At 40.6% G+C, this 26,839-nt stretch overlaps 1 protein-coding gene and 1 long non-coding RNA gene across 2 annotated transcripts in view; one reads left to right on the forward strand and one right to left on the reverse strand.

The window, feature by feature from the left end:
• COPB2 (COPI coat complex subunit beta 2) overlaps positions 1-25,621 on the reverse strand; it is a 29,905-nt gene extending 4,284 nt beyond the window's left edge. The window contains exons 1-16 of the mRNA XM_016186310.2: positions 25,477-25,621; positions 21,251-21,388; positions 16,876-16,962; positions 16,580-16,706; positions 15,657-15,805; positions 14,661-14,807; positions 13,574-13,673; positions 12,454-12,596; positions 12,011-12,210; positions 9,856-9,966; positions 7,520-7,608; positions 7,301-7,407; positions 6,199-6,342; positions 4,148-4,278; positions 3,284-3,491; positions 244-354 (exon numbers count right to left, since the gene is read on the reverse strand). Coding sequence (XP_016041796.1) covers positions 244-354; positions 3,284-3,491; positions 4,148-4,278; positions 6,199-6,342; positions 7,301-7,407; positions 7,520-7,608; positions 9,856-9,966; positions 12,011-12,210; positions 12,454-12,596; positions 13,574-13,673; positions 14,661-14,807; positions 15,657-15,805; positions 16,580-16,706; positions 16,876-16,962; positions 21,251-21,388; positions 25,477-25,479 — 1,995 coding nt within the window. The 5' untranslated portion in view covers positions 25,480-25,621. The remainder of the gene's footprint in view (positions 1-243; positions 355-3,283; positions 3,492-4,147; positions 4,279-6,198; positions 6,343-7,300; positions 7,408-7,519; positions 7,609-9,855; positions 9,967-12,010; positions 12,211-12,453; positions 12,597-13,573; positions 13,674-14,660; positions 14,808-15,656; positions 15,806-16,579; positions 16,707-16,875; positions 16,963-21,250; positions 21,389-25,476) is intronic.
• Positions 25,622-25,700: 79 nt separating this feature from the next.
• Positions 25,701-26,531, forward strand: LOC132542020 (uncharacterized). The gene is made up of 2 exons (XR_009553151.1): positions 25,701-26,104; positions 26,190-26,531. It is a non-coding gene; the product is annotated as an uncharacterized LOC132542020 (long non-coding RNA).
• The last annotated feature ends 308 nt before the right edge of the window (positions 26,532-26,839 follow it).

Below are 26,839 nucleotides of genomic sequence, written 5' to 3' on the forward strand. Positions count from 1 at the left end.
TACTACTATGTACAGCTTCTACACAAGTCTGTATGTTCTCATACATCTTATCTTCCAAATACTTTCATAAAATACTAAGAGTATCTCCATTATAAACAATTTAATTCCTGCAAGGGTTAGCAATGCAGTTTCAGAAAACAAAAAAGCAATAGCCTCACAAAATGAGTGATTAATTTGCATTTCAGAAAACTTGCAGGAAACACATAGAAACATTTTTATCAGGAAAAGTTAAGTAGTACTTACCTCTGCCTCCACTGCTAACTGGTATGCAATTTTCAGTTCTCTCAGCTGAAGAGCCAGTTCAAAGCGATGTTCAGGATCTGTGGATACTGTAAGAGCTTGCTGCTTGAAGCCCTAGTAAAATAAATAGATACACTTAGATATATGTTTTTGTGTGTACAGAAATGTGAATCTATACATAGGAATAGTCCACACACATGCACAAAGTAAATCACCCATCTCCTCTCAAACTAAAAATACCCTGTTGACATAAAAATATCATTAAGCAAAAGCATTAACAAAATATTTCTTAATGAGAAGACAAAAAAATAGATAAGAACAAGCCCACTAAATTTAGTCACTATGACTGCTATTTTCTAAGCATTGGAAGCTGTCCAGAACATCAGTAAAGCAACAGCTAAGGAAATAAAAACTGTACCAGTAAAAAGAACTGTCAAAAGGAAAAGAAGTTTGGAAGGTTGACTGAACAAGAAGTACTTGGTAAAAACTGCAGGTGCATTGGTATAAACCTAGCTGTTTGTAATTTACTAAGCTGTACTTTGGTAATAAAAGATTTGCTAATTTTTCAATTATCTATAGGTCATCCAGCAGACATTTTGCTTTCAAATTCTGACTCTGATCAAGAGTTTGATCTGTGCCTTTACTATTGGCCTCATGTGAAGTTTATGGATTAGCAAATGCTCCAGAGCTCAGGAGATCTGTCTTGCCTTGCTCCACTCCATCATTAGAAGCAGACTTTTACACTATCATAATTTCTAAGTTAGTGACTCCTCCAACACAAGCAGTACTAGTGGCAAGTTCTTCAGTGTATTAAGAGACTGCATCAGACTGGGGTGATGCTTACTTACAGGATGTCCAGGGTGGGGAGCTGGGCAGTTTTCTAAGTTCTGCCTGACAGTGTATTCAGAAGGGTCCATCACTGTGTTTAAGAGATTTTTAACCTAACCAAGGTACCCCATCCCCAACCGCATGTGGGAACTGTGTGAATAAAGCCTGCTGGAAATTCTGCATTGCTCCTTTTCTTCTCTAGCACACAGATAATAAAACCCATGGAAGATGCAAGGTCTAAGGAACCAGTCAAATATAGGCATGGGCAAAGAAGTGAAATGAGATGGAACAGACACAACTACATTTGTTTTCTTCCTAATCCTCATTAAGCAACATTAAATGATTCAGGGTAGAGGGCAGGGCATACAATTCTCAAGGGCGCACCCAGTAAGAGACATTAGAGATAAGATCCTAGAAGGAAAGTGGAAAGCTAGTGGAAGAATACACATTTGGTTAGAGGCTAGGCAGTGGTACACCAGCTGAGTGCACATGTTTGTTACTACGTACAAGGGATCCAGGTTCAAGCCCCCAGTGTTACAGTTTTCCCACCTGCAAAGGGAAAGTTTCATGAGCAATGAAGCAGTGCTGTACAAGTCTCCCATTTCCCTCCTGATGTCTCTACCCCTACCCAATAAATTAACAACAAACTCATCTATACATTTAAGACATATTTAAAAAATTTTTGTATTGTCTTTATTTATTGGATAGAGACAGAAATCAAGAAGGGGGAGATAAGAGAGACACCTACAGCCCTGCTTTACCACTGGCAAAGCTTTCCCTCTGCAGGTGGGAGCCAGGGGCTCAAACCCAGGTCCTTGTGCATTGCAACATGTGCACTCAACCAGGTGTGCCACCACCCGCCCCCTAAACTTTAAGACATTTTGATCTGCTCTCAGACCTTGCTCTTATATGAGTGCCTAAGGATTATCAGATAACTGAGAAAACTCTTTAATAGGAAACTAAACCAGCTAGTCACAACTCTGTGGAAGCATACCATTCAATATCCTGAAAATAGTCATATCAGAGGAATATTTTTCATGCATAAATAAGAAAAGTATTTTAAGGTTAAAATAGACAACTCCAACTCAGAAAACCAGTAGAGTAGGTCCAACATGTAACAGTTCCACAGAGAACACATAATTCAGAGGAAGGAAATCATCAGAGAAATGAGTCAAAACAATCAAAAATGAAAGACGTGCATTTCCAATTAAAGGAACTCATCTAATAATAATAATAAAGAATAATTGGTCCCTAAAAAGGACAACCATCATGATAACATTTCACAATAGCAGGCACAAGATGCAAGGAGCTTTCAGAGAGAGAAAAGTCAAATATCAAGTTTTCAGAATACTTAAGGCTCTAGAATTCAACAATAACTCGAAGTTAGATGGCAGTGAACCAATGCTCTCAAAAAAAATTTTTTTAATATTTATTTATTCCCTTTTGTTGCCCTTGTTGTTGTAGTTATTACTGTTGTTATTGATGTTGTCATTGTTGGGTATGACAGAGAAAAACAGAGAGAGGAGGGGAAAACAGAGGGGGAGAGAAAGATAGACACCTGCAGACCCGCTTCACTGCCTGTGAAGTGACCCCCCCCCTGCAAGTGGGGAGCCAGGGGCTAGAACCAGGATCCTTAGGTCAGTCCTTGTGTTTTGCACCACGTGTGCTTAACCTGCTGCGCTACCTACCACCTGACTCCCAATGCTCTCAAAATTGAGAGAAAACTACCTCCAGCCTAGAATTCTATATCCTATGGTCAAGTATGTTTTAGAGTAGAATGGTACAACACTTCCAGAAAATTAAGGTCATAGAACAAAGGAAAAAAAAAACCACTTATTTTCCATTAATACTCTTTTTCTCTGAAAAATACTAAAGAACATGCTCCAGAAAAATGGGGAGTAAGTCAGAAAAGAATAAGGGAGATAGAGGAAATATGGGAGCCAACTCCAGAGAGGCAAAGGTGAGGGATGGATAGCCATGACCAGAGTGCAAAAACCTGCTCAGACTGACAATCATTTCCAACATGTAAAAGGAGTACTGAGGTCAGAGGATGGAACAGTAATGATATAACAAGCAACTTAAATTCACACAGAAATTCCAATGCCATAAGCAAATCAACAGACATTACAGCTTTTCAAAGTAATATACTAAAATTCATTTACATTGCTGTTTTTAAAAACATACCAAAAATAAAACAAACAGAACAACCTCATACCTGCTTTTCCAGAAAGTGTGCCACCCTGGTCCTCTGCTCTTTTGGAATAGTAGGAAGGACCTTATCGGCCATGCCAAAGTCCCTCCGCATGACAGCTGTCTGGTACTCCAGCACTGACACCAACAGGGAGTAGCTAACAATGTTCAGTTCCTTGTCCCCCAGATAGAGCCTGTTGTCTTTAGGAATGTAGCCCAAGAGATACATTGTCCTGTAACAGAAGCAGAAGCTCACTGAGAATCAGTAGACACACAGAGACAGACAGACAGACAGACAGACAGACACACACACACACACACACACACACACTACCCCCCGACTCTTCTCCTCAAAATCTTTCCATTTAATTGATAGAAGCAGCTCACTAAGAATCAGTAGACACACAGACACACACACTCCCCCCACACACACTCTTCTACTCAAAATCTTTCCATTTAGTTGACATGATTTGGTTAGCCATTGTGAACCTACTAAAACTTGGGACACTGGGGAGTGAGGCGGTAGTGCAGCGGGTTAAGTGCACATGGCGCAAAGTGCAAGGACTAGAGAAAGAATCCCAGTTCGAGCCCCCGGCTCCCCACCTGCAGAGGAGTCATTTAACAAGCGGTGAAGCAGGTCTGCAGGTGTCTATCTTTCTCTCCCCTTCTCTGTCTTCCGCTCCTCTCTCCATTTCTCTCTGTCCTAACAACAATGACATCAATAACAGCAACAATAACTACAGCAACAAGACAAAGGCAACAAAAGGGAAAATAAATTTTAAAAAAAATTGGACACTGAAAAATGTTTTGAAAACAAAACCACTAAGAGACTTTGTTTCAAAAGTATATTTAAAGCATTTGAAACCAAAGAGAAATGATACTCAAATACCTGTCCAAGTGGGCGATGGTGACTATTTCTCCTCCAACGTAATAATTTAGTCTGTTCACGGAGCTTGTGTAAATGAAGCAGTCACCTACCCACAACCCTGTTTTCACAATTTCCTGAATCTCACCAAGAACCTGAAGAAAGAAAAGTCTATTCATTATCTTATTCAGCATTAGAAATTATATCAATAACAAGAAGAGTGGTTATAATTGAGAGGGGTGATAAGGTAGAATGAAAGAATGCAAAGTAAAATCTAATTCTAATTATTTATGTATTTATTTTGGTTGTCACTGGGGCTCTACTACTCCAAGCTGACTTTTTGAAATAGAAACACAGGAACAGAGAAACAACAACACTTCTGCACTGAAACATTCTTCAGTGTGGTGGAGGGAAGGGGTCAGGCTCGAGTCTGGCTATGCCCATGACAAAGCAAACACAGTACTCTGTCAGTTACCTTGCCAGCCTTCTAATTTAATTTCAAGAAAGAAAGTCTTTCCTTGGAAGTTCTTATTTTTTCCATTAATGAACAGATTCCTGGATGGATATTTGCAAAGTAAAACTCTCCTAACACAACATAAAAAATAGTATAAGAAGTCTCATAACAGCCATCCAAGACCAGGTCAGATTGATGGGGTAAACAGTTAATTGTATTTTTTTTTATTTTATTTATTTATTTATTCCCCTTTTGTTGCCCTTGTTGTTTTATTGTTGTAGTTATTATCGATGTCATTGTTGTTGGATAGGACAGAGAGAAATGCAGAAAGGAGGGGAAGACAGAGAAGAGGAAAGAAAGACAGACACCTGCAGACCTGCTTCACTGCCTGTGAAGCGACTCCCCTGCAGGTGGGGAGCCGGGGGCTCAAACCTGGATTCTTTTGCCAGTCCTTAAGTTTTGCGCCACCTGTGCTTAACCTGCTGCGCTACCGCCCGACTCCCCCAGTTAATTGTATTTATATATTTTCTTAAAGTCTGGAAGCTACTCTTTGCCCTCATCCAGCTTTCTAGTCCTAGTCTCAACTCTACCACCATTTTGCCAGACAATATTTTAGTCCACCTGCATGTTAGCTATCAAGCTCATACAAAAATTACTACAGTCATGGGCCCCTAGGAACATACCTAAAATAGACTTCCTAGCTTCTCTCCACCCTAAGATCCATATTCCTATCTGCTCTAGTCCTACTTTTTGATCCCTATTTATTAAACATCTTTGTCCTGCTTTATATTACTTTCAGCCACCAAGTTGCAAATGCTACTATGATTCCATCCTGACCTCCTTGGGCAAAAGACTTCACCAATGTGCCCCAGAACCTCACTTCTCCAGAACCCTACCCAACTAGGGAAAGATAGAAATAGACTGGGGGTATGGATTGACCTGTCAACACCCATGTTCAGTGGAGAAGCAATGATAAAAGTCAGATCTTCCACCTTCTGTGTCCCATAAAGGATTTGTTTGTAGGTGGGGATATTGCATAATGGTTATGCAAAGAGACTTTCATGCCTAAGGCTCTCAAGTCCCAAGTTCAATCCCCCACACCACCATAAGCCAGAGCTGAGCAGTGCTCTGGTTAAAAAAAAAAAAAAAAAAAGAATTTTTGTTTTTACTTCCAGAGGGGGAGAAATGTTAGGGGAAGATGAGCAAAGGGTGCTGAAACATTTCTTTTTTTAATTTTATTTATTCCCCTTTTGTTGCCCTTGTTTTTTATTGTTGTATTTATTATTGATGATGTTGTTGGATAGGACAGAGGAAAATGGGAGAGAGATGGAGAAGACAGAGAGGGAGAAAGATAGACACCTACAGACCTGCTTCACCACTTGTGAATCGACTCCCTGCAGGTAGGGAGCTAGAGGCTTGAACTGGGATCCTTTTGCTGGTCCTTGAGTTTTGCGCCATGTGCGCTTAACCCACTGTACTACCGCCCAACTCCCAAAACATTTCAATACAACTGTTAATTGTTTAGTTTCTCCAAATGTAGCTTATAATAAAATGATAAAGTCAGTTCTATGTGTATATAAGTCATTCAGAAACAGTGCTAAAGAGGAGCTGATGGAACTACCTCAAAAGCATCTTCAATGCCATCTTCAGTCACGCCCTCATGAGTTTCCTGTGCAGCCAAGACTTTTTCCGAAAGATACTTCAGGATGAAAAATGACTCCTCAGTGGCGATACAGACTAGCTCTCCAGAGTCAGACCAGAAAATCTGCAAGGTGACAAACAAAAACACTAAGAAATGATTCTAGATTCCTGGATTTGGAGTAAGAAAAGCTGTATAGACATGTTTTCAAGATTAGTCTTCTTACATACTACAATGCTAAGTGTCACGTCACAACATGCAGTGTTTGTCTCAATAGGTGGGGAGCGTGGGTGAGGGTGAGGCAGTGCTGTTCTACTTAGTCTAGAAATGAAAAGACCCAGGGAGACAAGAGGAGAGTCAGGAAACACTGGATGTGTTGTGATTTAGCACAGACACCTACTAGTGACTGTTCTCACCTCTTTTGTATTATGCATCCCTATCCCTATCAGACCGTCTTCCCTACTCACCTTCCCCTATAAATTTTAATAACAGATACTCCATTATTATGACTATACAAACATGCATGGCACACATATATGACATGTGCATACATACTTTATATATGTTTTTATAGACATATATTTATAAAGTATACTTTTACTCCCACTTGCCAACTATTTTTTGCCCCCTTGGGGACACTCTGACCTGCTGAGAACACACTCTAGAAAATAGAACTGGGAAACTAAGAGAGAGAGGGGAGGAGAGGTCTGTCTGAAGAACATCTCCTGACAAAGCTGGCAAAGAAACAGGCAGTTCTAAAGAGGAAACTTTGCACAAGAAATGGTTACCTAACATTTAAATAGTCACTATAAGTCAAGAGTATGAAAAGCCTGCCTGAACTGAAGGAGCTGCTCAGCCCTAAGAGTTTCTCACTTCTTGTCTTCAAAGCACGCTTTTCCATATTTTATCAGATACACACTTGCAGCTACCAAGATTCTGACATCTTAAGCAATTCTGAGGCAAATGGCACTGTGTGTAATTCAGTGGAACAAGAACAAAGCAGGTTTAAGAACATATCCTAGTCTCAGGGGCAGAGAGACATCACAAAGATGCAGTTCCAAAATCAGTGATGGAGAGAACTCACATGCTTGGGCTGGATTTCAATTCTGCGTATGAGCTCTGTATTATCCCAATCATAGAAAGCTAAGCCATTTACAGATCGGACTCCTAGTAAGAAGCCTCCATAGATACCTACAGGGGAAAAAAAATACCAATTCATGTTTTTAAATGGTCACAAAGCTTCTAAACAAACACACACACACACACACACACACACACACACACACACACACACACAACTCACTTTCAGCTCCAAAATCTGGTTTAAAGGATTTTTTTTCCTTGAAGTTCTTAAATATCTTGACAACACTGTTGCTCTCTCTAATTGCATACCTGGAGGGAAAGGAAGGCAGAGTATATTATGCACTAAACCATACTTCCACCAAATGTTATAAATACTTAAAATATTTCCAAATACATTTGAGTAGTGAATAGGTGAAGACATAAAAATTAAGTTGAAGACTCAACTAATAATTTTCTAACAGATCATGATCTTATAGTTGGAAAAAATGAGTCTTACACTATTATATAAGTTACAAAACTATTTTAGCAACTGAAGACCTCCATATGCACCAGAAGGTGAATGATTAACCCACTGGGACCCAATTACTAATCCATGCAGCATGAATGAATCTCAGGAACCTGGTGCAGGGCAAGAAGCCAAACACAAATGTATACACCATATACTTCCACTCATGTGAAACTCTAAAGAAGCTAATCTTCAGTGGCAAAAAACAGATCTGCATTTGCCTGAGGCAATAAGACCTGGACAATTACCAAACCAGTAAGACCATCAGAGGACACTAGAGGGGTTTTCTCAAATGATGGTCATGTGGTCTATATCCTGATTATGCAGGTGGTTACTGACTGTATAAATTTATCCAAATTTACTTAATGTGTACAATTAAAACAGTGCATTTCACTCTGTATTAAAAAAACAAAACCCTGGGGCTAGGCAGTGGTGCACCTGCTTGAGCACACATTACACTATGCAAGGGCCCAGGTTCAAGCTCCTACTCCCCACCTGCAGGCCAAGTGGTGAACACAAGACAAAAGTTAAAAAAAAAAAAATTAATGAAAATAACTGAAGCAAGACAAAACAAAAGACACAAAATAAATATAAATAAATATTTAAAAAAGAACTAAAAAAATACATGGGGATAACAAAACCACAAAAACCATAAAGATGTAATTCAGTGCGTGATCTGATAAAAACAAAAAGTAAAGCTCTAATGTTTAGTAAATGCACTACACAGGAACCAAAAAGGAATCAGTGGCAGGTATCTTCCTCTTATCACTCTAGGAGTTTAACTTTTGTGTATTCTTAGAATGAACATCATTCTAAAAAAAACTTTGTTTTTTTCATTTTCAACAGAGAAAGGGGAGAAAGAGAGAGAGACAGAGAGAGAGAAACACACTGAAGTTTTTTTTTTAGTGCAGGGGAGGCCAAGCTTGAACCTGGATCACACATGGCAAAGCAATGCACTATCCAAGTGAGCTATTTCACTGGCCCTGTATCTACTTTAAAAAACTGAAAATTTTTTTTTAAAAAGCCAAATCCTTAAGAAATTTCTATATTTGCATACATTAAAAAAAAATCACACTTCATCTCACTGAGTAGACCAGGCACTTTCTCCAGTATTTATTACCTTTCCTACGGTTTTTTACTTGCCACTTGTTAGATACATTGTAGATATACCCTTATATTTTTCTGTTCTACACTAAATTCAACTGTGTTAAAAGAAATGCAATGCTGAAATTAAGGGGGCAAATCTGAGTTAAATAATTTTTCCTGTTTTTAATGAGAATATTTTGTGAACATTCTGAATTCAGACAGAATTTGTTTTATTAAGAATGGGGACTTGACAAGATCTCAGAAAACAGGTTTTAAAAAAAGATTCCATGACAATCTCATCAAGTGGCCTTCAGAGGCCAGGAGATGGCTACCCAGTAGAGCACACACTTTATCATACATGAGGACCCAGGTTGACTTTAAGCCACCAGAAACCACATGGGAGCACCTACATGGGGGAAGTTTCATTGAGTGGTATCTCCTCTGTCTCTTATTCTATCTTAAAAAGAAAAAGAAGAAAGAAAAAAAAAAAGAGGAAAGTCACTCTGTGAAGGTATGCAAATATGGAGCTTCAGCAATAACCCTGGTGGCAAAGAAAAAAAAAAAAAAAAGCCTTCAGACTATAGCATCTCTCCCAAACAGGCCATAAAGGAGCAGCAGTACCTCCAAAGTCAGGCCACAGGGTCTGCCCTATGAAGCGTCTGCCAAGGCTTGACACGGGGACTACAATGAATACACTGTCATTCCTTCATCAAGGAAATGTGTTTTGGGTCCCCAGTTTAATGGAATGACAAGATCTGCTTGAGAATAAATGTAAAAGGGCAACAGCAGCTCAGCCTGCACAGCTGCCTCTGACTCTAACCGTCCACAGGCAGCCGTGATGAAAAATTATCTTTAACAGGGAAGAGCAATGCCCACCCACAGAGGCTTGAGAGCCTGTCAATACAACTGCACACACACACATATATGCAGTTAGGACCAGCAGTTACCACAGCAGCAAAACTTACTCTGAAGAATCATGGGCCCATGCAAACTCCTGGGCAGACCCAAAGCTCTTGTTTCTCAGAGCCATTGCTGTATAGATGATATACTCGCCATCACCACATACCACAACAAACCTACAATCAAAGCCAGGGAAGAAAGTATATTAAACCAATGTCATGAACACAGTAAACAATGATTCATCTTTATGGAAAATATTCCTTCCTCCCTCCCTCTCTTTTCTTCATTCCTCTCTCTTTTGTTTTAATTTATTAATGAGGAGAACCAGCAATGCCAGATATCAAACTCAGGACCTCATACTTAAAAGAGTCCAGCCACACCCTGGGCTATTATGGTAAAATACTGGGCTGTCAGGAATGTCATGACACATTTTTTACATAAAAAAATACATCGTGACTCTTCCAACAACCCAGTATTTCTAACATTTCAAGAAATGTTATTTCACCTTGATATTAGAGCTGGAAATAAATCTCTAATACCTTGCTCTGAACATGGAGCAGGACATAATATTTTACCCAACAAGCCCAAAACAAATTGTGAAGATAGGTTGTTGCTGAAAATGTTACTGCAATAACCTTTTATAAACAAAGAAGGCAGGGCGAGGATGATGATAATGGCTTTAGAAACATGACCTCACTAAGTATTTGTTAAGAACCAAGGTATCTAGTACTTTGTCCACTAAATCTACAAGGCTATCTTCATCATAAACTCATCACATGTGGGGGTCAAGCAGTGGTGCACCCAGCTGAGTGTGCACGCATACCATGCGCAAAGACTTGGGTTCAGGCCCCCACTCACCACTTTTAGCAAGGATGCTTCACAAATAGTGAAGCAAGTCTGCAGGTGTCTCTCTCTCCCTCTCCTCTCCATCCTATGAAATAAGATGTTTTAAAAAAGGAAAAAATGGCCACCAAGGGTGATGGAGTCATAATGCTGGCATTGAGCCCCAGCTATAACCCTGGTGGAAAAAGAAAAAGAAAGGGGGGGGGGGGGAAACGCCTCATCAAATGAGTAAAAAAAAATATATTATTTTTTAAAGCCAGAGCACTGCTCAATTCTGGCTTAGTGCTGGGGGATTGAACCTGAGACTTTGGAGCCTCAGCATGAAAATCTTTTGCATAAGCATTATGCTGTTCCCTTGCTCCACTTTTTAATGACTGTTTTCATATAAAATAAGGAATAGGGAGCCGGGTAGTAGCACAGTGGGTTAAGCACACATGGCACAAAGCGCAAGGACCGGCCTAAGGATCCCGGTTCGAGCCCCCAGCTCCCCACCTGCAGGGGAGTTGCTTCAAAGGCGGTGAAGCAGGTCTTCTCTCCCCCTGTCTTTCCTTCCTCTCTCCATTTCTCTCTGTCCTGTCCAACAACAACATCAATAATAACTATAACAATAAGACAACAAGGGCAACAAAAGGAAATAAATATAAAAAAATTTAAAAAATAAGGAATAAAACTCAAATTGGTACATAGTCAAAATAACACTATATTAGCTGTCATTAGACCGCCCAAGGCAAAATGGAAAATATATAGTAAAAATGTTTTTGTAAATTGTGGCAAAAATGTAGTTTGCTCAGTCTTCACAAGTAAACTGTAAATTATGTATACTACTTTACAGAACAAGGCAGCATACCTGGGTTAATACTCTGTCTTTTTCAGTACCCAGGACCATATTGTGCGAGTCCTACATCAACAGCATAATGACTTTTAAAGCTCAACCACAGGCTTAAGCTCAGTGTGTGTGAAATTCTTCTCACACACAGGTGTTTGGTGCTTCCTAAATCTTAAGGGAGAAGCTTCAATGAACAGTTTGAATTACAGATAAGAAGCAGAATTATTATCAGTCCCAAAGGACAAGTACTTCAGAAGCAGTTTCACATGTCTATTCATGATGTGAGAAACGATCCAATCTTTGCCCTCAAAGGAGCACAAGGACACAACCTAACACAGTTGAAATAAGAGTAAACATAAAACTTATCTAGACACTCAGAATTCTTAACTGAGCATGCCAACTGGCTTGGTTGCCAGCAGTAGAATGGAGAAGGAACGTGAGCCAAGGCAGAAGAAGCTCAAGAAGAATGGGGATGCCACTGTGTGGGGGCAGTAAAAACTGCAAACCCTAAAACACACACAGTTCAGACAGAGCTTTTGATGCTGACTCACCGTCCATTAGGATTGTGCTGAATAGTCTGGGGGTATATTTCACAACTGCCCATATCCTTGACCGCCAGTGGCAATCTTTCCCCGTCTTTAATTTCAGCATCACCCATTGCTTTCAGGTTGGCCTGCTGAACTTCTGAATGTTTGGCCCAAATTATCTTCCCATTGGCATCCATGGACATGGCAGGTTCCTCCCGACCAAGCTAGAAGAAGGAAAACTGGCACTCAGAAATGACAAGAAAAGCAGAATGAACATTTTGTTTTTAGTTTATAGAAGGCTTTTTTCCTTCTACCATAACTCACCAGTGCTTAATACACTAGTGTTTAATGAAAAAAGTGCCAATTTATTAAATTTATTAAAAGTGGTGACTTGGAAGCAACCTGAATAAACATATAGAGACAATGCCTTCATCATATCAATCAATTCAGAAAGTATAAGAGGTTACCTTAACTATGATGCTTCCCTCATCATAGCCCAGAGCAACATTGTTGGACCCTCTCAGACTGGCCACACACCACACCCTCTCCATTCCATAATTCAAAGTGCTCTCAAGACGATAGGTACTCGAATGCCAAATACGCACAGTTCCTACAAAGAACAATGTGAACATTCCCTTTGGATTTGAATAATGAACTGAGTCAGATGCAACAGCCACATAGCAATGTTTACAGTCAAACAAAAAGCACTTCCTTTTTATATACTATCCAAGTGACTAAATAAGGCAACTTTTAAATAATACAACATTCATAGGAAGATAAACTAAGGGGGCTGGGTGGTGGCCCACTTGGTTGAGTGCACATGTTACAATGCATATGGACCCGGGTTTAAAGCCCAGGTCCCCATCTGCAGGAGAGGTAGCTTCATAAATGGTGAAGCAATGTTGCAGGTATCTCTCTGTCTCTCTCCCTCTCTAACACTGTCTTCCCTCTTGATTTTTGGCTGTCTTTAGTCTCTATCAAATAAACAGAGATAATTTAAAAAATTTTTAATTAATAATTGTCATTTTAACGTGAAATCATGACAATACTTCCTGGGAACAGTGCCTACTATGTGCCAGCTGCTTTGTACATGTGACCTCTCAAACTTTCATTAATCCTAATTTCTGCTTTATAATATGACCAAACCAAACATCCATGAAACAGCAGAGCCAAGAATTAATCCTGGGTTTTATTTATTTATTTATTTTTAAAGGTTTACTTTCATGAGCACTTGAGAGAAGCCAGCCAGAGCACTGTGTGTGCCTGGGACGGGTCCCCGGGGCCCACACACTAGGAAAACAAACTGGCAGAGCAGCTATCTCCCTATTTGCTAGTCCCAGGTTTAGACTCCAAAGCACAGGCTTTCCCAGATTTTCTCTAGAACTTCTGACTGTCCTACCTATGGAGTAAGACACACTGGGATGATGATGATGATAATCTTCTTTCCCTCTTTTACAGCTTAAGTAGCCTACTCTTACAAAAGTATCATAATCTTTGAAGGCTCCAGTTACAAAGCAGGTAGTCCCCTGGCTTAAAAGCCCACTTAGTAATTATAAACATAGGACTAAACACCTGTGTCTAACTTACCATCTTCTGAGCCTGTTATGATGATTGGCAACTCAGGATGAAAACTGGCACAAGACACATTTTGGGCATGTCCCTCCAGTGTCTGCACACATGTCTTATTCTGTATTCAAGACACAGAAAGCATTCTCATTATAGTGAAAAACAAGTGAACCGTCCTCAATTTTCCATGCAGAAATATAATGGCATTTGTTATAATTCAAAGTAGTATCCAATGTGGAAACTTTTCAAATACAATTACCTGTGTATTTTCACAAATTATTTGACAGTGCATGTGAAGGGGTATGTAATTCATAACTAAAGAAAATAACAGACACACATCTCAGAAAGTGTTTCTCTTCCAAATTCTTTGGATACTATATTTTTATTTTTAATATCTTCTATTTTATTTTAGTAAGTGGCACAGATACAGACACACACACACACACACACACACACACACACACACACACACACACATAGAGAGAGAGATCAGAGTACTACTGATTAGCACTAGCTTATAGTGGTGTGGGGTAATGAACCTGGGTGTTTGATGCCTCAAGCATGAAAGTCTTTTTGCAGCACCATTATGCTATCTCCCTCACCTAGATAGTGTCTTTAATATTTTTAATCTGCACTTAAATATAAATTTGAAGAAGTTTTAAAGCAAACAGATTTTCTAGGCCTCATTTTATAAACTGACCATGGAAATTTTGATGTGCTATCAGAAAACAGAAAATTGGGAAAACCTTACAGCTGAAAAGCATAATCATGAAATTCACCAACTAGCTTTATAAGAATCTCGTGGCAAACAGTTGCACTGTGACAGCATCAGGTCACTGATCACTTGCTAGTACTGAAATGTAAATGGAAGTTTGCCAATGGGCAGGTTCAATGTAAGAATTCATCTAGTAAAAAGATTACAATTTCTAATTTCTACTGCTAGATAAAATATTTTTTAAAATTTGAAGCCTTAATAGACATTTGTTATTATTTTTATGGAGAATTCTGGGATCGGAGTTTAGATAAAAAATACTTAATGTGCTTTAAATAGAGTTCAAGAAGCAGTAAGCAGCCTGTACATCAACAAATGTTATGAAAAAGATTATACCTGATAGTCCCATATTTTTACGAGACGGTCATCTGCACCTGAAATGAGGTATGGCTTGTCCCCACCACTGTAGTAGTCAATGCAGTTCACACCTTTCTCATGTCCCTCCAGGGTGAAGTTTGGAGATGAGGAGCCCAGCTGCCACACCTGCAAAGAAAGACAGCACTTGTGAAAAAAGACAGCTCCTCTGCAATGCTGACATCCGAAGTAAAAAGCCAAAGTCCAGGACAGCGACACTAGTGAACACATACTCTCTTCACCCGCTTGTTTCTGTGCTCAATGTACCTGAGTTTCTAAGGGAAAAGGCCTGATGGCTTTTTCTGAAAATGAAAATTTCCATGTTTCATCCCTAGGGAAGAGTCAGGGGTTCTAAATGAAACACAAAAGATTTCCATTTTAACACAAACCCCAGGGTGGCCCACAGGCCAGACTTAGTGAAAACTCTGAAATAAGTAATCATTATAAATATCAAAATATTAATGGAAACTTAATGAAAACAAGATCAGTAAGATGAAAGGAGAAAAGTAGTCTGGCATTATTATAGTACTGCTATGGCACTTTATTTCCAAAGATATTTACTGAGGGCCCACTCAGTTCTATTTGTATTTCTTCCCCTCTCCTTAAAGATTTACTACCATCATTTTATTTTTGCCAAGATGGGGCCTCACAGAGGCATGATATCACTGTTCCAACCTGCTTTTTTACTCAGGTAAGGCACTGAGAAAGGCACCACAAGCACCAGAGCTTCCTCTGGAGCGATAGCGAGCTTGCATGTGAGGTTCTGGGGTTAATAACAATCTGCATAACACAATAGGTGTGTCCTTCAAATACCTGTAAGCAAGACATTTTTTTTATCCCAGTCCCACAATTTAATATGTCATCTAGGACAAAAGGGCACCGTGCAGAGTAAGGCATGAACTTTACCCAATAAGCTCTCTCTTGCAAAAACCATCATATTTCATCAGCAATCAGTGACACTAACAGTGGATACCTTACCTTGATGGTTCTGTCCAAAGATGCACTGGCAAACTGATTGTTATCTTTGGGGTTAATAACAATCTGCATAACATAATGGGTGTGTCCTTCAAATACTTGTGAGCAAGACCATTTTTTATCCCAGTCCCACAACTTAATAAGCATGTCATCTAGGACAAAAGGAAAATAGCAAGTTAGCCACAATTTCTGGTCTTTCCATTTGAAACTAAGATGCAGAGTTCCTATCTTTTAAGGCAGCAAATCTAACATGGCCCACATGTTTCATGACTTATGAACTGATTCTTTGAAACCCTAATGTATTATCCTAAGTCTTAACTCTCTACAGAAGACCAGAAATAAAAGAGAACTAATTAATACAAATATAAATGTCTGGGGGGGGAAATAAGATTTAGTAGACTTTACAGAATGGCAAACGAGTAACACAAGTTTGATTAGAGCCCATGACTGAATAGTATCGGCAATGACTATTTAGGGGATTTTCTCTCATAACACAGGACTGGTTATAAAAAGTTTTGAATTACTTCTCATTTTTAATTTAAAATGTTTCATGGAGCTATTACTAATTCAGTATACATAACACCAGGGAGCAACCTGGTCTGGGTATAATGATCTTACTAAAGTGGATGGCGATCTGCCAAAACATCTCACTCATCAGCATGAAAATGAACATTCTGCTCAGCAGAGGCTAAAGTATCTCCATCTTCAGTTCTTGCTCGACAAGAATCAAAGCAATTGATGTATCAACCCTAAGTGGAGTTGATATTTCATTAAAATACAAAAGCAAGTGGTATCAGTAGCCCATTACTGGATTCAAATAGTTGAAAGGATGCGTGGAATTGGAGCTGTACGTGAGCAGCAGTGGAAGAATTGCCTGTCTCACTGAATCACTCAGACGCACGTGACCAGAAGGAGCCATCTCTTACCACTACTGGTTAGAATGAAAGGCTGGGTCGGATGAACAGCAATACAGCGAATGTAGTCAGAGTGTGCTTCAAACATGTGAACTCTTTCCAATGTGTTGTAATTGAACACTCGAATCTGCATGTCATCCTAGAAACAGAGATTCAAAAACCATCATTACTGTAAATTGCTTATCAAACTATGTTACAGGCTCCAGGTAGAAAACCCAACACTGCACTAATAGGATAAATCAAGAGTCAAAATCTTGCTATTCCTTTGCATAATTTACTGACCAGAAACGAGAAATTCAGTTACTTACTGCTCCAGTCACAACCCAGTTCTTCCTAGCAACAAACTTTGCAGCACGAACAGGAAGATCACATACTTCAAATGTTTTCACCAGTGTCTAAAATTTAACAAGAATATACACTGAGTTATGAAAAAGTAACTAAAGAACCTATTCTGTCATACACACACACACACACACACACACACACACACACACACACACGACATCCAATTATTTAGATCACTTCTAGCTTGGGAACATTCTCAGGCAAAAATATGAAAGCTTATCAATCAAATAAAAGAAAAACATTATTTTTCCTTAACTGATTCAAAAGAAAACAAGGATAATGGGTACAAGATGAAAGTCCAATTCTGTATGCTCTGGAACCACATGGGAGGGCCACTCCACTACCATAAGGCTGTGCTATCTCTCCTTAAAAAGTCAGACTTTGGGAGTCAGGTGGTAGCACAGCGGGTTAAGTGCATGTGGCGCAAAGCACAAGGACTGCTGGCATAAGGGTCTTGGTTCGAGCCCCCGGCTCCCCACCTGCAGGGGAGTTGCTTCACAGGCGGTGAAACAGGTCTGTGGGTATCTATCTTTCTCTCCCCCTCTTCATCTTGTCTTCCCCTCCTCTTTCCATTTCTCTGTCCTATCCAACAATGACATCATCATCAACAACAACAATAATAAACAAGGGCAACAAAAGGGAAAATAAATAAAATTAAATTAAAAAATCAGGCTGAGGGGGTAAAATCATACATGTGCAGAAAGGGAGAAAGGGAAAAGGGGGAGGAAAGGGGAGAAAATAAAATGAGAAGAGACAAGATGACTAAGCCTACTTTGACTTTCCAAGCAAGACCAAAGATCAATTCTTCAAAGATTGAACAAATGGCCCAACTCACACAACTGTTCTCACTTGATCATCATACAGACACTGAGAGAAGCAAGACATAAAAACCTCAGGGCCAGGTGGTGGTGCACCTGCTTAATGCACAGAGATGCTCCCACCTGAAGCAGGGAAGCTGTGAAGCAAGTGCTGCAGTTACCTCTCTGTCTCTCTCGCAATCTCTCCTTCCCCTCTCAATTTCTCTCTGTCCTATCAAATTAAAAAAAAAAAGGTCACTGAGAATAGTAGATTCATGCAGGTATGAAGCCACAGTGATAACCCTAGTAGCAAAAAATAAAGTAATAAAGACATACAACCTCTAAGGAAAGCAAAGTCAACAAATCTAGACATGTGCTGAGCCCTCAAAATAAAGCCAAAGTGGAACACAGTTCAGGGTCATGCTATGTGCCATGACCAATACAAATGATGTAACAAATGGTCTCCAAACTCTAGAAGCTGAACAATCCATAGAGCAGGAAAAATAACAACTTGCATGCTGGCTTATAGGTTTCATACCCAATCCTGTCCAATCTAATTGTATCTCTTTAAGAATCCTGTGACTGGGGGCTAGGAGGAAGAGGCAATAATATCATCTTCATCTTGGATAAGTAAACAATATGGCTAAAAAGCCTGCAAACATCATACAATTAACATGATGGTTTCAAATTTTAACATCTGATTTTTTTTCTCTACCTTTGTACCTACAACTTTGAAGAGAATATATGAAACTCCTCATTTCAAATTCAAAACTTACTTCCATAAACCTCTAGCTCATTTCAGAACTTTATTCTCAATATACATGAGTGGCAAGTGAATCCTGCTGGTAATAGAAGACAAAAAGGGAACTGATACAGATCAAACATTTGACGTCTATAGTAAGCCTGACTGCTAGGCACATACTCAGAAAAACAGAATGTAAGACTAGGATAATCTCTGTCCTTACAGCACCTCTACTCTTGAATGAAATTAACAAGAAATTACCTAGAAAGCTGCGGTACAAATATACAATGGAATACTATTCAACTATTAAGAATGATGAAGTTACTTTCTTCACCTTATCTTGGATGGAGCTTAAAGGAATCATGTTAAGTGAGATAAGCCAGAAAGAGAAGGATGAATATTGGATGATCTCACTCATGGGCAGAGCTTAAGAAAACAAGAACAGAAAGGAAGAACACAAAGTAAAATTTGGATTGGTTTGCTGTACTGCACCAAAGCAAAGTATTCTGAAGAAGGGAAGAAGGAGGGAGGGGACTTTCAGGTCCTAGTACATGATGAGAGACCTAATTCAGGGGTGATAGTTATTTTGTAGACACCTATCTTGGTGAGATGAGAAATTGTTCCAATGTGCTAGCAACTTTACTTTAAAGCATTAACCTCCCAATAAAAAAAGAAAAAAGGAGAAAGAAAAGAAAGAAAGAAGGAAGGAAGGAGATAAGTATAAAAGGGGAAGCAAGCAGCACATGGAGGTGGGGTCACAGAAAGACAGGTGAGGGAGTGGGGCTGTAGCGCAGTGGGTTAAGCGCAGGTGGCACAAAGCACAAGGACCGGCATAAGGATCCCGGTTCGAACCCCGGCTCCCCACCTGCAGGGGAGTCGCTTCACAGGCGGTGAAGCAGGTCTGCAGATGTCTATCTTTCTCTCCTCCTCTCTGTCTTCCCCTCCTCTCTCCATTTCTCTCTGTCCTATCCAACAACGACAACAATAACTACAACAATAAAACAACAAGGGCAACAAAAGGGAATAAATAAATTAAATAAATATTTAAAAAAAAAAAAAGAAAGACAGGTGAGTGGGTGACCCACAAAAAGTAGTAGTTATGTCAACATAAAATCTAAAGAAGCATTTGAATCTAAGGGAGAACGAAAGAGAGACAACTGTTGACCTGTTTCACTGAAGCGTCCCCACTGCAGTTGGGGAACGAGGGCTCAAACCCAGGTCCCTGTACATGTTAATATTGTATGCCACTGCCCAGAACCCCCCTCCCCCAAGATTAAGTTTCTAAAACCAAATACACTTTGATTTGTGGAATTTCAGATGGCAAAAACAGGGTTAGGGAGGAAAGTTGAGAATAACCTTAAAACCACGTTCCATGCATATTAATGCTTTGTTTTCTGCCACATCCCTGTGTCTACTGCATCTCCTGACACACATAGTAAATGCTCAGTGGTTATTTATTGAACGAGTGAGCAGTCAGCATTCTGCTTATCACTCAATCACTGTTTCAGAATTTCTGGCTATCTCCCTCTTGTCTTTCAATTTCTCTCTATCCTATCAAATATAATAGAAACAGGAAAAAAGGGAAAAGATGGCTGCCGAGATTGGTGCATTCGTAGTGCCAGCACTAAGCCCCAGAAATAACCCTAGTAGCAAAAACAAATAGATTCATTAATTAATCCTGAACACTGATAAATATTGCATAAATAAGTAAATACATAACTATATGATATAGTGCTGACTATGTGGCCTGTATTTTAAAAGAAAAAAATTTAAGCATGGTTGAGAAAGACTGGAAAGGATGAAGTATTTACTCAGATGAAAGAGGAACAGACAAGCACTTTAGGCAGATAATCAGGGAAATATATATTCTACATGTATAATAAAAGCTGACTACAAATGTTTCTCAGAGATAAGCTGAGAGTCATGTGTATATAATAATACTGAGCACATAAGAAAAACATAAATAAGTAGAGGACTCTCAGGAAGGAAGGGATGAGAAAAGGCAGAGAGGGTGTTCGAGGTCATGGTGCACGGTGATAGAAAAGGACCTACGGTGGGGTGAGAGTGTTTTGCAGACACCCATCACGGGGAGATGAGAAATAACACCCGTGTGTGTCAATAACTGTACTGTAAACCATTAACCTCCCAATAAGATGATTTAAAAAAAATATATAAAAATTCCCATTGTTTAAATGGTTAGAATAGTAACTTAACTGAAAATTAATTACTATCCAATATTTTATAGCAAGTTATCTGATATTGGTGACAGTTCCCTTGATTTCAAAGACTTCTACCTACATCAAAATCAAACATTTAAATACTGCATATACATAATAAACCCAGAAGTTTCTCCCCCAAATTGTATCCTCAGAAATATTTGTTCCTCTTCACCGAAAACACTGCACCACCATATCCAAAAAAACTGTCTGGGGCACCAGGTGGTGATGCACTCAATTAAGCACACATACTACCAAATGCAAGGACCCGGGTTCAAGACCCTGCTCCCCACTTGTAGGGCGTCTGCTTCATGAGCGGCAAAGCAGGCCTGCAGGTGTCTTACCTCTCTTTCTCCCTTGTTCTACCTCCCCCTCCTCTCTAATAAAAATTAAGGGAAAAAAATGGCTGCTAGGAGAGGTGGATTCACAGTGCCGGCGCTGAGCCCCAGCAATAATCCTAGTAGCAATTAAAAAACAAAAATTAAAAAAACTGCACAGCACTACTGGGCACAACTAGTTCTCTTTCAGCACAAGCACAGATATAACAAGGAGCACTTCTGATAAAGTTCTTCAAAGTTCCTACCTGTGTTTCATGATTCCAAACGCATACACTGCCATTGTAAAGACTTGCCAACATCCATGGCTCTGTAGGATGCAAATCTACACTTTTAACTCGATCAGATCGAGCAGTTAGCTTTCTCTTGATATCAAGTCGCAGAGGCTAGAGGAAAATATTAAAAAAGAAAAGAACATATGATTGCTATGCTAAATAAAGTATCTTTAAAATCTTCACTGTAAATAGTATTTACAAGCCTATAAAACAATTCAAGCTTTAATTTGCTGAACAAAAGTAGTTTCAAGCACTTAATTCTTACTTGATCTATATATGGAGTATGTGAGCATTTAAAACATTGAAATCTACAGCCAACAGTTTTTTTTTTGTTGTTGTTGTTTGTATTTTCTCTTCTTTCACCATCCCATTATAATCTTGAAAATATCCTGGGGAATCTAGAGGGTTTTAGGGTCCTGAAGCTATAGTACTGACATCCACACTACATTAAAAAGACTATTTAAAATTACATACTAATTTATTTTCAAATAAAAATAAATCTATTGCATAGTGACTTAAATTACACTTATGAAAAACAACTATTTCTAAAGGTAATTTAGTAAGACTAGTGATAGTATTCTCTATCTTTTGCAAAACTCTTTAAAGCAGTACAAGATGGCTGGTTTCTGCTCTGACTGCAACATACAATAATTCTGTTTTCTTTGATGCATAAAAAACCTAGACTCACAGAGCTATGTAGTTGGAAGGAGGAATATTTTAAATATTTTTTCAAATAATTATTGATACACTACTTTGATACCAACCAAACCTTGACAAGTAGCACAGTTTCTTCAAGGTTACAATGTGAACTTTGAACCCATAAAAATAAACATTTAATCTTTGTTCCATTAGAACTCACTGATCTATTTTGTATTTTGAATGATCTTTCGAGTCACTTGTAACATGATATACTGGTCATTTGGAAAATGTTGGTTTCACTGAGGTATGTGTGCTTTCCAAATGTTGACACATTCCATTACACTGGACTCTGAAATCATATACACTAACATAACCACCTGTAGCAACGATTAAGTTTTCAAGTATTAAATGTCTATCAGGGAAGCTCGAAAAAATAGCTCACCTGGATAGTGCCCCTGCTTTACCATGTATGCAAGCCAGATCTGAACCCATCTCACCTCACTGAAGGAAGCTTTGTTCTGAGCCCCTTCATCCTCACCCCCACACCATTTCGGCCACTATCTGAAAAAGTCCACAGCAGAATGGCGAAAACACACACACACACACCTATAGAGAACAGAAAGACAGCCCACCAAGTTAGGCATAAGCCGTGGCATATGCATAACCCAGGTTTGAGCCCTGGCACCACACAAAAGATGCTTGGGCACTGGAAGAAGCTCTAGCAATGCCTCTCCTCTCTGTCTCTGACAGTGTGAATGAGAAAGTGGCCTGAAGCCATGAAATTACACAAGGAGCAGGTCCACAAAGTGAAAACAGAACAACAGTTATCCTCCTACCCATTTTCAATTATTTTTTACTGAATAAAACTGATGATTTAGAAAGACAGACCAAAGAAATCAACAACCCCAGATCACCTTTACAAATTTCAAATACATGAATCTTAGTTTGTTAATAAGTAAAGGCGAGGCCAGCAAGACAGCTCACTTCAAAAGGCGCCTACTTTGCTTTGCATGTGACCCATCTTCGAGTTCCCAGTGTGAGCACTAGTGGAAGTTTTGGTGCTGTAGGATCTTCCCCTCACTATCTGAAAGAAGTCAGACCCAAGTGTTGAAGCCTTGGTTACAATAATAATAACAATAATAATAAACTATATGTAATAAAAATGTCTCATAAAACATCAATCGTGTGTGTGTGTGTGTGTGTGTGTATGTGTGTGTAGTGCAGTTACGGACATAGTTCATCACACAGAGCACATTCCTTGCATGAGTGAGACCTCAGTTGGATCCCTGGGCATTACCTATGAAGGAATTTTGCTCCGGTCTGTACTTTTTCTAGCTCACAAATAATAATAATAACAATAAATCCAAAAAGTAAAGGCAAGAGCGCTTTTATATTTCTCCCAAAAGCTAGGTAGCTAGTTTGAATGAGCCCCTACACTAGGTGCCCTGCTATATAAAGACAAGTAAAATGGTCACACTAACCCTTAACTCTCAATGTCTCCATCTTATAAAAGCTAGATACATTTAGGACCCAGCTTAAATGCTACTGTCACCAAAGGATCTTTCTGAGGACCCAAGTTAGAGACAATCCTTTCCTAGGGGGATTCTCCAGGCTTTGGATTTAACCATTCATGGTACCTACATGTCTATGTCTTGCCATTTTCTAGAACAGAGACTGTTTATGTCTGTTTCCACAGAACCTTAGATATTTGGGATAGAGTGTAGGGAAAGACAGAATAGATAACAAATAACAATGTAGGATTCAAATTTCAGTTCTACCACTCACTTCAAACTGCAACAGGGAGCAGGTTTACTTGCAAAAGAATGACAACACTATTTCCCATCTCTGGAGTATTATTAGAGTTAAGATCATGTTAAACAGTTACAACTGAATAGTACTTGGCCCACAATAGCCACTCCATAAACATTATTTTCAACTTTCTCTCTGCCAGCTGCTTCCAGATTAGGAGGCAAATGGTTAGCTACATGCAGGGCACAGATAGGCACTACTGAAAGTGAATGAATGACTACAATGTTCGTTCTGTACTGTCTACAAAAGATCTTAAATGTGGGGCCAGGTGGTGGCACATTCAGTTGAGTGCATACTTTGTACATGTAAAGGCCCGAGTTCATGTGGTTAAGCAAGGTGGGGGGTGTCTCTCTTTTCTCACCCTCTACAGCTCTCCCTTCCATCGCAATTTTCTTGTCTCTAGCCAATATATATATACACACACACACATATATATATATATATATATATATCGAAATAAAAAGCTCTTAAATATTTTAAAGCACAGGGAAAAATCATTGTGAAAATACTCTTAAATGTAAAAACTGGGGGAAAAAAAACTTCCCTACTCAAATCTTCTTTCAAAAATGTCATTACTGAAGTACAGCAAACCTCAAACAGAGCAGGCTGTGGGTAACAGGAGGTGACATAACCAGGACACTTGCAGCCTTGTTTGGGGGCTCTCAACCAAGAGGTCTGACAAAGGTCCCGGATGAAGCTGAGATCCTGGGGGAACCTACCAAAATTCCACACACAGTATGTTTTCTCTATGCATCTGGTGGGGGTGAGGGTGGGTATTCATACTGACCACCAGTTACCCGGGGAATCCAGCTCTATTGCAGTTCCAACTCTGCTGCAATCGGCTTTCTGAAAACGTTAAGGCATTTATTTATTTATTTATTTATTTATTTATTTTATTACAAGATGAGGGACCGGATTTATTCATTCAGAGATATATTAAACTTCAAACTTATGCTTCCTAACAGCAGCCGCAACAGCAACCACCACAAAAGCCAAGACAGGGAAGTATGCAAGTATAACTGATTTTTGCGCAGGTTTTCTACATACACACACACAATCTTCTCAGACGACTGTCTTTTTTGCTTATAATCCTAACACTGGTGTGCAAAAGGTGTGTGTGTGTGTGTGTGTGTGTGTGTGTGTGTTTAAGGACACTTTCGCGGTGGGGGATGGTTATTTTAAAAGTGCTGCCAGTGGCTGCCATTCATACCAGCCGTGATGCTGGTCAAAGCCTTAAGAGCACATCCATCTGCTTTGCCAGCTGGTCCCCAACTCTCCTCTCCCCCCTCAAAACCGAAGCGATGGGGGACCACCTGAAACCCCACCGTTCAGCACAGATGCAGCCGCCCCTGGGGCCGGTGGTCGGCGCACCCGGGGGCCAGCAGATGCCGCCCCCGGCCAAAGGGCAGAGCCGGGCGGGGCGTCCACAGACCCCCCTCCCCCAATGTTCACCTGGTTAGTAGCAGGGTCCCCTCGAGCAGCCTACTACAGGACGCAGGAACCTTGCAGCGGCCCAGGCGCCACCCGGATCAGAGACGCCTCCGGTCCAGGCTGCGCCCCGCCGCCACGCCCGAGCTCGGGTCTCCGCGCTCAGAACTGGACCCGGACCGGACCCGTACCCCGCAGGCCAGAGGCGGCGGCTGCGGCGGAGCCCGGGTTGCAGCCTCCCACTACCCTCCCCCCGGCCCGGAACACTAGGATCTGGCCCCAGTAGGAGGGCGTCAGCTCTCTCCTGCAGCGTCCAGACCTACCATGGTTCCGTTGGTCCGGGTGCCAGCGCCCTCACTCTCCGGGTAACGTAGCCCCTGTACCCACTGACCCGCCGACTGACTGACGTGGAACTTCCGGGAGGTGATTCTCGCGATAGCTGAACCATGGGTCCCGAGCGCTGGCGTGGTCCCGAAAAGCCGGCGCAGGTGTGACGTATGCTAAGCTCCGCCTCCTGTCTCCTAGGCAACGCGGCCTTCCCTGGGCTCACTTGGCTAGGCTGCGGAGGGCTGGGCTGGGCTGGGCGGGACTGTGGCTGTTGGGGCTGATGGGCTGCGGTGTGTTCTGAAATCCCGGAGAGGGAAAAATTGGGCAGTTGGGAAGTTCAGTCCGTTGTGGACCAGACTAGCAGAGGAGTTTGTGGAGACGAGCTCGGTCTCCTCTGGGTCCGCGGAGAGGAAGGAAGAGCCCGGGCCTCGGGGCGGGCAGAGCTTGGGGATCTGGGGCTCCCCGGGAGCTGGGACTGTACCCCCACCCAGGACCTCCCTCTCGGCTGCATCACTCATAGTTCTCTATCTTGGACTGAGTGCCGGATGAGGTTCGTTCCTCCCAAATGCTCACAGCAAACCTGAATGATCTCAGAGAAATGGCCTGGCCGGGAACGCTTCATAAGTGGTAAAGTCAGCATTTGATCCCAGATCAGTGTGTCTGCTGCAGTGACCTGTGTGCAGTTTTTTTCCTTACTGGCTAGAGAGAGAGAGAAGCAAGAGGGAAAAGAAGAAGACTAAGAGGAGGAAAGAGACCCCTGCAGCCCTGCTTCACCATTTGTGAAGCTTTTTCCCTGCAGGTGGGGCCTGGGGACTTGAACCTGGGTCTTGGCACGTTGTTATATGTGCACTCGGCCAGGTGCAGCCCCACCCTTCACCCCCATGCACTCTTTCTAGGACAGTAAACTTTGTGGTTGAATTCTCGAACCAGGAGCTGTGCCACAGGAATCGTCTATATACATCCTTCAGTCTCCAGCAGTCCCGCTTTTACTTGTGTTCAGAAACAACGTGGGCCGAATAAAACCAGTCTTCTAGCTACAGATATGCATGTACCTCTGACTGGAAAGTATCTTTAATAGTTTTTTTGCATTTTTTAAAAGCTTTCTGTTGATTTATTTTTTGCCTAGTCAGGCCTCTCTTAAAGCATCATTTCACTGCTCTTGGCAGCCTTCTCATACAGACAGACAAGACAGACAGACAGACATAGCAGAAGTGCTACTATGCTTCACCATCCTCCTGTGAGAGGAGGAGGTTTAGCTCAAGTCCTTGTGCATGGTAACCTGTCCTCCCAATATATATGATTCTCGGATACTCTTGAATTTGAGAGAGTTATCTTCAGGCTTAGCACAATACCAAGTAA

This window comes from Erinaceus europaeus, chromosome 1 (genome assembly GCF_950295315.1).
Source record: "Erinaceus europaeus chromosome 1, mEriEur2.1, whole genome shotgun sequence".
Lineage (NCBI taxonomy): Eukaryota > Metazoa > Chordata > Mammalia > Eulipotyphla > Erinaceidae > Erinaceus > Erinaceus europaeus.